Below are 13,246 nucleotides of genomic sequence, written 5' to 3'. Positions count from 1 at the left end.
GGGCTCGTCGGGCGGTGGAGGAGCGGTGACAGTCCGCTTCAGCCTGGATACAGGGATCTAGGGTCGTGTTCAGGCTACCAGAACCCCCGATGAACTTTCAGTTCCACTAGCGTCACCAGTTATTTCAGCCCGTGATACAGGTTTCAGCAGTACCTGAAGTGCAAAGGTTTATAAAAAGCGTAGCACGCTGCTGCCATCAATCCTCCTGTAACCCTATGATGGAGATGTGAAAAGCCGTTAGATCTGAACACTTCACTTTGGCAGAAGCAAATGCATAGAAGGTCAGAGAACGTGAATTGCATTCCTGTTGTCCGTTAACTGATTTACAGACCACGTATCTTAGTCCTAATCAGAGGTAGTAAAAAAATCCCCAAAAGACTACCAAAATATAAATCGATTTTTAAAAATCAGCCGTAGATAACCTCAGTTGAGAAAACACACAGTTATTTTGCAATGTGAGAAATGAGAGGATTAGTTTTTATGCTTTTCATCTGTCTCTACTTTGGTCTTACTAGAACTTTAAAGTGATTATTAGCAGATTACACTAGTGAGGGAGTAAGAAGCAAACGGTGAATTCTCCTGAACAAGGAGTTTCTCTTAAAGGTGTGTGTGTAACGCAGGGCGCAGCGCTCGGTCCCGCCGTGCGCGGAGGGGCCGAGCGCTATGGCATTGTCATTTACACCCGTCACGCGAACTGGAGGCACTGACAGATCAGGAATGCTCGTCGGGCACTTTATTAACGCACTGCTCCCATTTTAAACCAGCGTGCTCGGTGCCCAGCGCCGGTCCCTGTGCCCGCACAGGCCGGCCGCCGTTCCCACGCCCGGAGGAGATGAGGCGCGGGCGCAGCCCCGTCCGCTCTGACCTGAGCTCAGCCTTGGCCCTAGGGACGAAATAACGCCAGCCTTGCTGCCCCCCGGAACCTGCCCCGCCTCCCGCTGCGCACCCAGGCTGGCTGCCCCGGGCCGCGGCCGCCCAGCGCCGGCCGCCGCCTCCCCGCCCGGGGCCGGGGCCGGGGCCGGGGCCGGGGCGCGCTGCGGGCGGGTGGCTGCCCCCTGCCGGGCGCGCGGCGGCGCGGCGGCCGGCTCCTCCCCGCCCAGTCCCCGCCCGCACGTTGCCCGGGGAACGGGGGTAGGGAGCAGCTGGGCGGCCGCTGCCTCCATCCCCTCCTTCCCTCCCCGCCGGTGCCCGCAGCGGAGCGGCACCCGCACCCGGACACCCCGCCGCCATGCCCCGAGCCGCCCCGCTCCTCCTGCTGCTGCTGCTCGCCCTGGCCCAGCGCCGCGCCTGCCTTCCCGGGCCGGCCACCGCCGCGCCCCCCGGCCGGGACCCCTGCCTCAGCCAGCCCTGCCGCAACAACGGCACCTGCTCGCCGGTGCCGGCCCGGGGCTCCGCCGCGCCCCGCCGCCTCCAGCTGCTCCTGCCCCAGTCTCAGGCCGCCTACAGCTGTGCCTGCCCCGCGGGGGTCACCGGCACCTCCTGCCAGGTAAGGGACGCGCCGAGAGCGCCCCGCGCTCCCCCCTCGGCCCCTCCCGGGGTGCTCCCACCTCAGCGCCTCCCTCCCGCCCTGCGTCCTTGTGCCCGTCCCTGCCCTTGGGTGTCCCCGCTCGGTCTGCGGCTGGCTCCCTCCCGTCCTCGGTGCGCCCCACCCCACCCCGTCTGCGGCCGTCTCTGCGCGCCCTCCCTCGCTCCTACCGAGCCATCCCGGTGCCTCTTTGCCGGTCAGTCCGCCCCGGCAGGCGCGCAGCGGCGGCGGCCGGTGCCTGTTCCCCTGGCGGGCGGCGTCCCCCCCGTGCGCGGCTGCTCCCTCCCGCCGGCTGCGCGCACGGCAGCCGTTGGTGCTGCTAACGGCCGCCGCGGGCACCCAGGGCTGCGGGGGGCCTCGGCTCTTTCCCGGGCTTTCCGAGCGGCTGGCAGCGCTTCATGCCGGTGGGCGCGTAAAGCGGGTGCTGGTACTGCGAGCGACGGGCTTGGAGCCCTGCCTTGGGGTGGCTCCCGACCCGACGGGAGAGCCGTTACCCCGGGGCATGGAGCGGACCGACGGCGTGTAAGGGGCTCGGTTAGAGGTGAATGAGGATGGGGCTGAGCTCAGCCGGTGCCTTCCAGGTTAATCTCGGTGCTATAGCCACCCCCCCACCATCCAGTTCTCGCAATTTGTTTAGTATTGACTTATTTTAAGGGGAAAAGGATGGTCCTTGGAAGTGGATGCTGTATTGCATTGAATACTAATCATTAAATCGTGTCTCCAGTGGTCATTTTTATAGGTTAGGTGTGCTTGCTCCCACGTTTCAGGTGCTTCTTGCATTGATTTTGAATTCTGAAAGGTCAGAATGCTCCGAGTAGGGATAATGATCTAAAATGTGGAGAGGCAGTAACAGTATCTTTCTGATGTGCTTGGTCATATTGGGATTTAATGTAATAATACAATCTTATTCTCATGTGAAGATTGTAAAATTTTTTTTTTTTTTGCCTCTAGCATTAAGGATTAAAATCTTTGTTATCGTGTGCAGAAATTTACAAAGCTGTAATCTTCAGTATCTGCAAATAAGGAAAAGCAGGCACAGGGACAAAGAGGCTTGTTTCCTGCATATGTATATGATGCTATGGGTTACTTTCTGTGACAGCAGTGTACAAAAGGCTATATGAATTGGCAGCTATTTCTTTGGATAATGCTCTCTGTTTTAAGTAGGTTTGACATAGAAGCAAATGAATTCAAGTAAATTCAGTCTGCTTTTTAGGTTCTTTTTTTTTAATTGTTCCTTGGTCATGTAGTACACAAACTCTACTGTTGAATAGATAAAAGGGATAATACATTTACTGAAGACTTAATGTGTAGGTGAGTATAAAAGTGATTGTAAAGTAGGAGCACTATGCACAGAGTTCTGTTCTTGCCTTGAAATGTCTCAGTTGATTCACTGAAAGTGAAAATATTTACACCAATGAGATTCTGTAAAATCAGAGAGATGAACATGGATTAAATAGATTTTTGTTTGCCTAATTTTAGCTGTTGTCCTCTTAAGAGTTTGCTATGTTTCTATCACTACAAAGAGAGAAGAGAGCGCTGTGTGTTTGCTTCTGCTTGTTGCTGTTAGACCTAAGTGTCAGAGATCCATGACTAAAAGACTAATGACCCTTTTAAAGACTTAGTAAAATGTAACGCTTGCTGGCATCATACCTCCTGTGAAGTGTTGTGCCTGGGGAACTGGACTTAATTGTTTTTCTAATAAAAAAGATAGGCAATATTTTCATAGCACTTACGCTTTTTATTAACTAGTAAGAGGAGACTTACAGTGTCATACATTTTGTTTCTTTTTATAAAATACTGAGTAATGACCCTTGCAAGGGAAACTGATAAATGAATGCTACTTCTAGCTTATCATGTCAGCAGTTGAAGTATGGATGCCAGTTAGATATGAAAAGTTAATATGTCTTTGAAATGTAACTTAATTAACTAGAGAGCAAGCAGGTTACTTACAGGGGTAATATAAACACAATATATCCATAGTTGAGGTTTTGCTCATTTTATTGAAATAGGAAATAAATAAATATTGTACAAATGCATTAATTCTTGTGTTGCGCTGTCGTTCAGATGCCGAACAGCGTAACAGATGCCTAACGGCTTAAACTTCTACAAAGAAAGGTAAAAACAATCATGTTTTCCAATTCAATGATAATAAATAACTGTAAGGATTTAAAAATAACTATAAGGATTTTTTTTCTCATGTCCCTTAAGAATTATGGGAAAACTATAGACTAAATCAGGGGATCATTGGGATATATCTAGACGGGGTTTTCAACTTACTGCTGGGATTGTTACTGAACAGTTGGACTTGCAGAAGGGAATACCAAGAGGTGAAAAAAAGAATAGGAATTATTATGCTAAAATACCCAGTTCACAGAGGGCAGATCTGCATTTTTGGAATTTGTGATGGAGCTGGAGTTTTTTGGGAAGCCCACTTCCCTAAAAATATAGATTTACTTTCATGTTACTTCTTGTAGTGAAGGCAAGATTTTGCCCATTCCACTCAGATGCGTTGAGATATAGAACAAAGGAAAAATGTTCTAAATGTGCCTACAAGTCAGCTGGGCACAGTGAAGGTGATCATGTAGAAGGACTTCTAACAGTCAAAGTTGGAGATTGCCCACAAATTTTGTTACTAAAGTTTTTACTGTAAGTGGTTTTGATGCACTTGACGATGCTCGTGCTAGCATGGGAAAAGTGGCAAAGAATAAAGCTGACATCGTATACACATGAGATACTTCTAAAATCCCAGAGCTTTCCTATCACCAAGTGAAGTATTTAACTGGGATTTAAGCCGATTCCATGTTCTTATGTTATAATTGCTTTACTAACTCATTATTTATTTAACAACAGAAATTACAGGTCCTCTTAGTATATCCATTCCATGCATTATGCATGTGTATATATCTCACGTTACTTATGTTTTGAATATACTTTGTTTTGTTATGGATTGTTTGGTTTCACATTGCAGGACATTGCTCTAATTTAACTCAATTTCTTTTCATGGTTGTGAATTTTTTCCCACTTCTCTTTACCATATTTCTAGTTTGTGTAAACAAGAAATAGAATTAATGTGTTGAAGTATCTTAAACTTTACTCTGAGCAAAGCAATCACATGTATTGCCAAGGAAATTGTACAAAAATTACAGGGAATTCAGCTGCCCTTCTGCAGGAATTTGAAATTGGACTATTGTCAGTTTTACACTGAGAGAACTTGATGAAATAAATTGAACTGAGTGACAGATATTAAAGTTCCCTAAACTTTATATTCCCTACATTTTTTTTTTAATTTTACTTTGAAAGGTGAACTTTAACCTTTATTTCTAGTGACTAGTCTAATGACTACTCTGTTATTTCTAATGACAGGTATAATTCAATAGAATTGTTTTTCTTGATCAGGAAAGTTTTATGTAAACATTGATTTGTGTTAGTGCCTTATGAAATAATTTTAGAGATATAAGGTACTAAATAGGAAATGAAAAATTTCATGATAGACTCGGTCATTTGCTTAGAAATACAGAATCTGAACTTAGTTAATTGCATTAAATTGCATGATGTTTATTTCGTTCCATGCTAGTGCTAATTTCATTAAAAGACTATCATGTGAAGAAACATTCATTTATTAATGTATTTTTAAATACTGTCATACATGCTTCGTTTTAGTTGCTTTTCTTGTTTTTGTTCGTGCTTTGTTTTTTTTTTTTTTTTTTCTTCTGTCCTTTGGTTGATAATTTTCCCTCATTATTTTACTTTGGTGCTTTTTAATATGCTTTTAGTTATTTTATAGATTGTGTCAGTAATCAAAACTAGAAAACAAGTAGTGTCCAAGCATACTGAACCAGCATTCTGACTTTGCAGCAGTTCTCTTCTATATGGTCTGATTAGTGATGACTGTATGTTCCACTTCTGAGAGTGGCGTGGTAGCCACTGATGTAATAACATTTTTGAGTTAGTATTGAAATTTTTATTTTAGTAGCAAAATTATCTCTTTGGTCTTGAGGAGGGTTTGTTGTGTTCACTCTAATGTCTATCTTTCCACACCTATAGAGGAAAATGTTTTTTAAATGTAATCGTGGACAGCTTATTTAAAATGGAATTTTAGAAAGGTGTAATATGAGTTTAAAAAAGTCAAGGAAAGAACTGATATTATAAAAACTAATACAGATGGACAGTAGTTTATCTTTTACATTTTGTTCTTAGAATGATTTTGCCCCCTCCCCCCTCCTGAATTTCCTCCTGATTATGTTTTTCTTCATTCTCTCCTTTTTTGTACTTTTGAATGCCAAGTGAATTTATTCTTGTCTTTGATCATGGTATTTGAACATTTGTAGACTGTAATGCAGTGATTCAGATTTTTGTTCTGTGCCCCCTGCTTCTATTTTTTATCCTGTGTTGGGTTTTTGTTTCTTTTTCTTTGAATTTATTTCTGTTCTCAATAGATTTCTAATAATGTGCTGTTTAATGCTGAATGCAGAAATCCAGTGTTAGTAAACTGCTACACAAAGGAGGATTATTGTTTCTTTACTCAATGGTCTAATATTTCAGAGTAAGTGGTACAAAATTTCATTGGCCAGCTTATTTCAGGTTTCACTGGACAGTGCTGTATAAAAGAACATCCTTTAATCTAACTGCTAAATCACCTTCATGTGAGCATCCTGATTAATTCTTCACGAGATCCTGTTTCCTACTAAGTGCTGACATCCCTTCTGAAAGGTCTCTAAATAATCCTTGAATTCACAATGAGTTCTCTAGCATATTTAAAATGCTATTTTTTTCCATTCTGTACTCATTAATGAAGGGTGTTGCTTAGATTATGTGGCTATTGTGAGGCAAATGTTTTGTTATGTGACCATTCTTTTTGCTCTTTTATCTTTAATAAGAGTAAGTTGTACAGTTAGCAGATGCCCTGGGGTTTTCTTGTTTTATTTGGATGTAGTTTAGGTTGAGTTCTGAGGTACTGTGTTATTTCCTGCTGACTAACTCTGCTAACTCTTGCAGTGCTTTAAAGTTGCAGAATTTAAATATTTGCATTAATGCATATACTGTGTGTGAGAAGAAGCTGCAGGAGCTCAGTTTGTTTTTCTTGGAGAAGAGGCTAAGGGGGAACTAAGTGCCATCCTCAACTAACAAATAGGTGGTCATAGAGAAGATGGAGCAAGACTTTTCTCAGATGTGGTCAGTGAAAGGATGAGAGGTGACACACGTGTTATAGTAGGGGAAGTTCCAGTTAAATCTGAGGAAAAAATTCCTCACAGTGGTGGTGGTCAAACACTGGAACGGGCACTTGGAACAGTTGTGGGATCTCCATCCTTGGAGATTTGGGGTTTGAGTGGCCAAGACCCCAAGCACCTTGGCCTAGTATTAGCCTTGGCCTGAGCAGGGGTTAGACCAGAGAACTCCCTCAGGTCCCTTCCAGCCTAAATGATTCTATGATTCTGTTCTGTGATTCTGTATATACACACACCTGTATCTATCCATCTATCTATCTATCTATTTTTTCTCCTAGATTTTGCATTTGCCTGTTACTCTTGTCCTGTTCCTGCCTCCCCTTTGCTGGATATTCTGCTAAATTATTTCCTTGTTATTGTACATACGTGTTTTACATCAAGTCTAGACTGTACCTGGAAGCTGACAAACTTGTGCACAGTGCAAGCAGGAGTTCTAAGATGACAATATTACTATTAGATATCTGAAAAATCTTTAGTATTAATTTCAAGCCACTTTGTTTACAGCTCCTTTAGTCACAAATTAGTATACTCACATTTCATAGTCATTGTTGAGGTTTTTTCTTCAGGTAACAGTTGTATGTCCCACAGGACTGATGGATACTATTTGTTTTCTGTGAGTTTTTGTGATCTGTAAGTGAAGTGTTGTTCAGGTACCCCATGAACTTTCATCTCCCTGGTTGCAGTGGAACTGAAGAAGTTCTTCAGTATGGCGATGTGAGGTATCAAATATGGGGAATGTTAGCACAGAATAAATGAATGTGAAAAATAGTTTCTCTGCCCAATTTATTTTAGCTATTATAACATCTGTTTTCTCTAAGTGTAGTAGAAATGTATTTCCAGTCAGAAATTTAAGCTTTTCACATTAGCATCTTGCCTTGAAGCATATCATGTGAAAATTTGTGAGTGAGAGAACTATAATTCAGCAATTTCTAAAGCAGTCAATAAAGAATTATGCTGTGATTTTTGCCATGGGATCTAAACAAATTATTCTGAATTTCTGTAGAATAGAACTGGAATAATTTAATAACCCAAAGTGTCTCAATTATATAAGTGGTTATTATCTGGGTATCATCTGCACACTGGCCTTTGTGAATCTTTGTATTCTCTCTTTCAATGTCTTGAAATACTCCCTTTAAATCTGTTCAAAATAGTTCTTTCTAAATGCTAGTCAGGCCATTACATAGTGCAAATTATTTGGTTCTGAAAAATTCCATCATATAAGTGAAATTTTAAGTGTCGGTTTTACTTATTTTTTGTGATTAAAGATTGCAGAGAGAGATCAAGTGTAAAGTAACTGAATAATAGTAGAAGATATGCTATACTAAGGTGCTTCAGCTTTTTCATATGTCATATTTCATTGCAGTTTATGTTCTTTGATCTTAGAGAATTACTTTGCAATGATATCTGTTTAAAAACTAGTGTTGTTTTACTTTCCTTTGAAATACCTAACTGGATGTTGTCATTTGCATACATGTAGCTCTGGAAATCCTCTTTAGTTCCCAATGTACTAGGAGAATACCTTGTCTTGAATACAAGATAAGAAACAACAGAATATGGATGGGAAAACAAATAAATAATATTGCTTAAAATACTGGAATTATATGACTTGATTCGGTATTACAGAAGGTAGAAATGCTCCCCTGTTTTTGAGGGCTCTCACAGAATCTTCTACATACTGCCCCTCTGAGAAGTACTTGCTTGAGATCAATAATGTCAGAGGTGGCATTTAGCAGCATTTCAGCTTGATCATGGGATCATGAGACCAGAAATCTTAGAAGATGATGGAAAAAATTCCATTTTAATAGGCAGACATGAGTCTGCTGAAAATAGTGTCCACTTAACCCTAAACATAGGTTGGTGGTTTTGTGTGGGGTGGTTTTTTTTTTTTTTTGGTACTTGTTCTCGTAGCTCACTCTATTCCTGTTAAGTATCAAGTCCCTCATTTATTCCTAGTAACTCTTTTTGGCTGTGATATATTTGTGTTCCAATGAATCCTACAGATTAATTACATGAAAAACATAACTATATTAGTTTTTATTTTCTGTCTTTCAATTTAATTGAATTTCCCTGTTGTATTTTTTTTTTCCCATTTAAAAGTGAGTTATTCCAGTCTTCCCTCCCTGTGCATGTAGTGAATATTGTTTTTCTTTTCTGCAGTGTCCTGTCTGAGCTGAATAGATTGAGGTAATAACAATATTCCTGTTGGTTGCTGGTTAATCTAAATATAGTCTGTTTTGTACAATGCTAAATCCCATTTTTTATGTATGCTGAGAGGTTACCTGTTCTTTTGACAACTGCATTAGCAGGAAGGCTTCAATAATATCCACAATTTTAAAATTTTTTTTAAACTTTTAGTTGATATAGGTGAACTAAGCTCAGTAACCTACGCAGAGGTGTCTGATTGTGGTGCGGTGATCCCAAAATGAAAGCGTCCATATTTAAAGTGCATCCATGTCAATTGAAAGCACTGTGTTTGGCAAGAGTAGGATTAATGTCATTAAAATTTTCTTAGTGGCGTTTAGGTCAAAATCTGAAGGTAAAGCGGTTTAGTATGTGCATTTGGTCTTGTAGAGCATAATTTATTAAGAGTTTTTAATTAGCTCTCTGTTTTTTAAGCGAAAAAATAGTTTTGTTCAACTTTTTGTTTCTGTATGGTTTTGTCAATTTATATTTTACAGGAATAATGTAAACACTGAAATAAATGGCCTCTGGAGAGAAACTTATTGTTCATCAATATGAGCTACACAAAACATAAATTATAATTGTATTATTAGGAAAAAGATCTTAAATTGCAATAAAATTGTTGCAGTTTTCCAACAGTTTTGTAACAGTGGAAATGCACATCAAGATATACATTGAGAAAAGTAATGTTTGCTTGATAGGAAAACTCTTTAATTTGTTCTATTGGTTAAGTGTAATCTCTTATAAAGAAGCACTCTTGCATTCAAAAGCCAATTTGTCTGGCGCATGTAACCTGTTTGAGTTCAGCAATACATATCACTGCCTTGTATTATTTTTCAAGTTTGCCTTGGTTTGTTTTACAATTATACAGGCTGTAGTAAGTGTAACAATTATGCTGTATTATTTAGTATTATATTCTGCTGTAAACCTGAAAAAATAGCTGTAAACTCTAGAGAAAGGTCTGAAAGGGATACATTGTGACTAGGAATTGGAATATCAGGGCTTGGTGCTTGGAATTCTCACTGCCTTGCTGAGTCACGCTGGGCAAAACTCTTACCACCTTATTACTCAGATTTCTCCTCTATAAATGCAGATAATTCTGGGTGTTCAAAAGGTTAATTTGTGAATGTGTATGAAGGCTTTAAGAATGTTGAGTGAAAAGCACTTTATAAGGAATACCTCAATATCATATTGAAATACCAGATTCTGAATTACATGTCAGTGGCCTATCAGAATATATTTAAATTGTAAGGAAAAAAGCCTTCTTATTAAAAAAAAAATAATATCAACCATTTAGACTACTAAATATTCAGGCTAGCAGTCTACAGATTAATTTAGTTTCGTAATGTTCTTTCCCACTGGAAGCAGGGGCAATAGATCAGTGATCATTATTTCAAAGACTTCTGTAGCAAAGGTGTTCTTGAATAAGGTAAGAACAGGATTCAATTTGATTGTGGAAGTAGGGTTGTTATACTGAGGTAAGGTCACTGAATGTTAATGATTTTTCAAACTTTATTGTACTTCATGTATTAGTTATAACAGTAACCATATTGTCAGTTTGAGAAGACTTTTGGGTATCTTCATGTGTTAGTTACAACAGCAACCATATTGTCAGTTTGAGAAGACTTTTGGGTATCTTCAGGAACAGTAGCTGTAAAAAGAGTAACAAGATACGATTCCTTTTATTTACAACAAGCCTCATTTTCAGTCTAGGTTGCCCTTATGTGGTCCTTTGTACTGGACCTAATGAAGCTGAAGCTTGTTGCTGACAAATGCACAAGAGAAGGAATAATTTCAGCTAACCATGCATATTCTAAATAAACTGTGATTATCTGGAAGACACATATGTTCTGGTGGTGGTATGTTGAATAATCCTCACTGAGCCTGAGTGCTCAAAATGCTAATAATTTAAAGATGTGCAGGTAACGTCACGAGAACAGAAGCTGTTTTAGAATGCTGTTCCCTTCTATGAATGAATAGTACTTAATCCTCTGAAATCAAGTTCAGGTAACTTTACTTACAAGATAGAGAAGGCAGAAATAAATATGACCCAGAGAAAGGGCAGCAGAAGTGATTAGCAGATGTGGAAAGATTTGAATAACCTGGGAGAAACAACTCGTTCACTTTTATACAGAGATAAACAAGAAGAGTCTGAATAAAAGGTAATCTTGTGACAAGGACAATGCTTTAAAAAAAACATCAGGAATGAGAGAGTTAAATTCTTCCGGGCATCAGCTAGTCATCAACTATTGTGGGCTAAAGAAAATATATGGACAATTTTTTGTAATTTTCCAGACCTGGTACGTTACTGTGATCTCCCTTTGAAGTATTTGGTAGTGGCGTTTGTCAATAAGGACAGTAACTATAATCATGAACTATATGGCAATTCTTATGTTTCTTATTTGGCCCTAATGATTTGTGCTTTAAATTCAGCAAATCTGTAAAAATTCTGTAAAAAATTAAGCAAATCTGTATTTTTGTCTTGAAGGTTTTAACAGATGTATGGTCTCTTCTGCTGAAGAAATTAGGCAAATTGTTAAATACCTTTTATGAAAATCAAACTAATGAATGAATCTCAGTAATGGCAAACTAAAATATATGGCTTAGGTTTCATACAGACTTAGGAATCAATCATAGGAATCCATCATAGAGAACTCATAGAATCATTAAGGTTGGAAAAGACCTTTAAGATCATCTAGTCCAACTGTCAGCCCAACACCTCCATGCCTACTAAACCATGTCCTGAAGTGCCACGTCTACACGTTATTTGAACTCCACCAGGGATGGTGACTCCACCACTTCTCTGGGCAGCCTGTTCCAATGCTTGACCACCCTTTCAGTAAAGAATTTTTCCCAATATCCAATCTAAACCTCCCCTGGCACAACTTGAAGCCATTTGCTCTTGTCCTGTCACTAGTTACTTGGGAGAAGAGACCGACCCCCACCTCACTACAACCTCCTTTCAGGTAGTTGTAGAGAGCCATAAGGTCTCCCCTCAGCCTCCTTTTCTCCAGGCTAAACCACCCCAGTTCCCTCAGCCTCTGCTCATCAGACTTGTGCTCCAGATCCTTCACCAGCTTTGTTGCCCTTCTCTGGACACGCTCCAGCACCTCAATGTCTCTCTGGTAGTGAGGGGCCCAAAACCGAACACAGTATTCGAGGTGCGGCCTCACCAGTGCCAAGTATGGGGGCATGATCACTTCCCTACTCCTGCTGGCCACACTATTTTTGATACAAGCCAGGATGCTGTTGGCTTTCTTGGCCACCTGGGCACACTGCCAGCTCATGTTCAGCCATCTTAGCAGTCTATTAATAGCTTGTGATTGTCTATGTATAAGTACTTCTATTGTAATCTAATTTTCAGGCAAATATAGCTGAACGTTATTAAACAGAAGGAAGAAAAGATGACCATGTAGAAATCTAATAATTGCCTTTTGTGTTGAGAGTCCTAATTCTGCTGTCTGGTTGCAAGAAAGTTGTTTTCTGGCATTTATTGTCACTACAGAACACCATGGTTGTGTTTTGGTATGTAGGGATCTGAGAAACTTGCTCATTTGAGTATGCCTTTGAATTTCAGTGAGTTGAGTTACATGAGGTTTACTGACACAGGTAGGGTCTGCAAGACCAGATACTTGATTAATTCTTTTTAAGTCTACAGCGTAATGTGTGATGATGGCAGATGTGACAACTGAAGAAAATGGTGTTGAGTCCCCTGGGAAATTAACATGTTTAATTGAAGGAAGGACAAATTGGCTTAATTTACATAACTGTAATAGGACTCTAATGTTAAACTTTGGCTAACTATTGCCTCTTAGAACTAATGGAAAGTTACTGGGTTGATGTTATAGAAATTCTTGATAATCTTTCTGAGGGTGCTGGGGGGGATCTGGCTTGTATAGAGCATGCTAAAAATGTGGAGTGTCTTCTTTAAAGGGCTGCTTGAGACTCCACTATGACGTCTCTTGAAGGTGAAGTAAACTCTTAGTCATTTCTTTGTCTATAAAAATAATGAATGTAAGTTTAGAACTAGTTATTTCAGTAACCATTTGAGCTTGGGTTTCTTGGTGATCCTGAAATGTAGCAAAGAAATTCTTTAAGGTGAATGAATACAGGAGCCAGGTCAGCTGTGCCACTTGCTTCCAAAGCACCTTTCTCCCCAGTTAAACAGCTTCCCTTGCAACATCAAATTTTAACTCTTTCTGTGTATGAATGAGAAAGGATGGATTAATAGTTACAGTGATTCTACCTTTTCACAAAGGCCTGCTTAAGAACAGCGTGACAGATTTATCAGCTACAGGTATACCCTCTGATTATC

At 40.4% G+C, this 13,246-nt stretch overlaps 1 protein-coding gene across 2 annotated transcripts in view; it reads left to right on the top strand.

Annotated features, from left to right (window-relative positions):
* Positions 1-1,145: 1,145 nt before the first annotated feature.
* The window catches only part of DNER (delta/notch like EGF repeat containing), a 145,415-nt gene continuing 133,314 nt past the window's right edge, over positions 1,146-13,246 (top strand). For both annotated transcript variants that reach the window (XM_072867265.1, XM_072867264.1), the window contains exon 1: positions 1,146-1,486. In XM_072867265.1, coding sequence (XP_072723366.1) covers positions 1,229-1,486 — 258 coding nt within the window. In that variant the 5' untranslated portion in view covers positions 1,146-1,228. The remainder of the gene's footprint in view (positions 1,487-13,246) is intronic.

Source organism: Ciconia boyciana, chromosome 7 (assembly GCF_034638445.1).
Source record: "Ciconia boyciana chromosome 7, ASM3463844v1, whole genome shotgun sequence".
Lineage (NCBI taxonomy): Eukaryota > Metazoa > Chordata > Aves > Ciconiiformes > Ciconiidae > Ciconia > Ciconia boyciana.
This window is presented reverse-complemented; position numbering and strand designations above follow the sequence as displayed.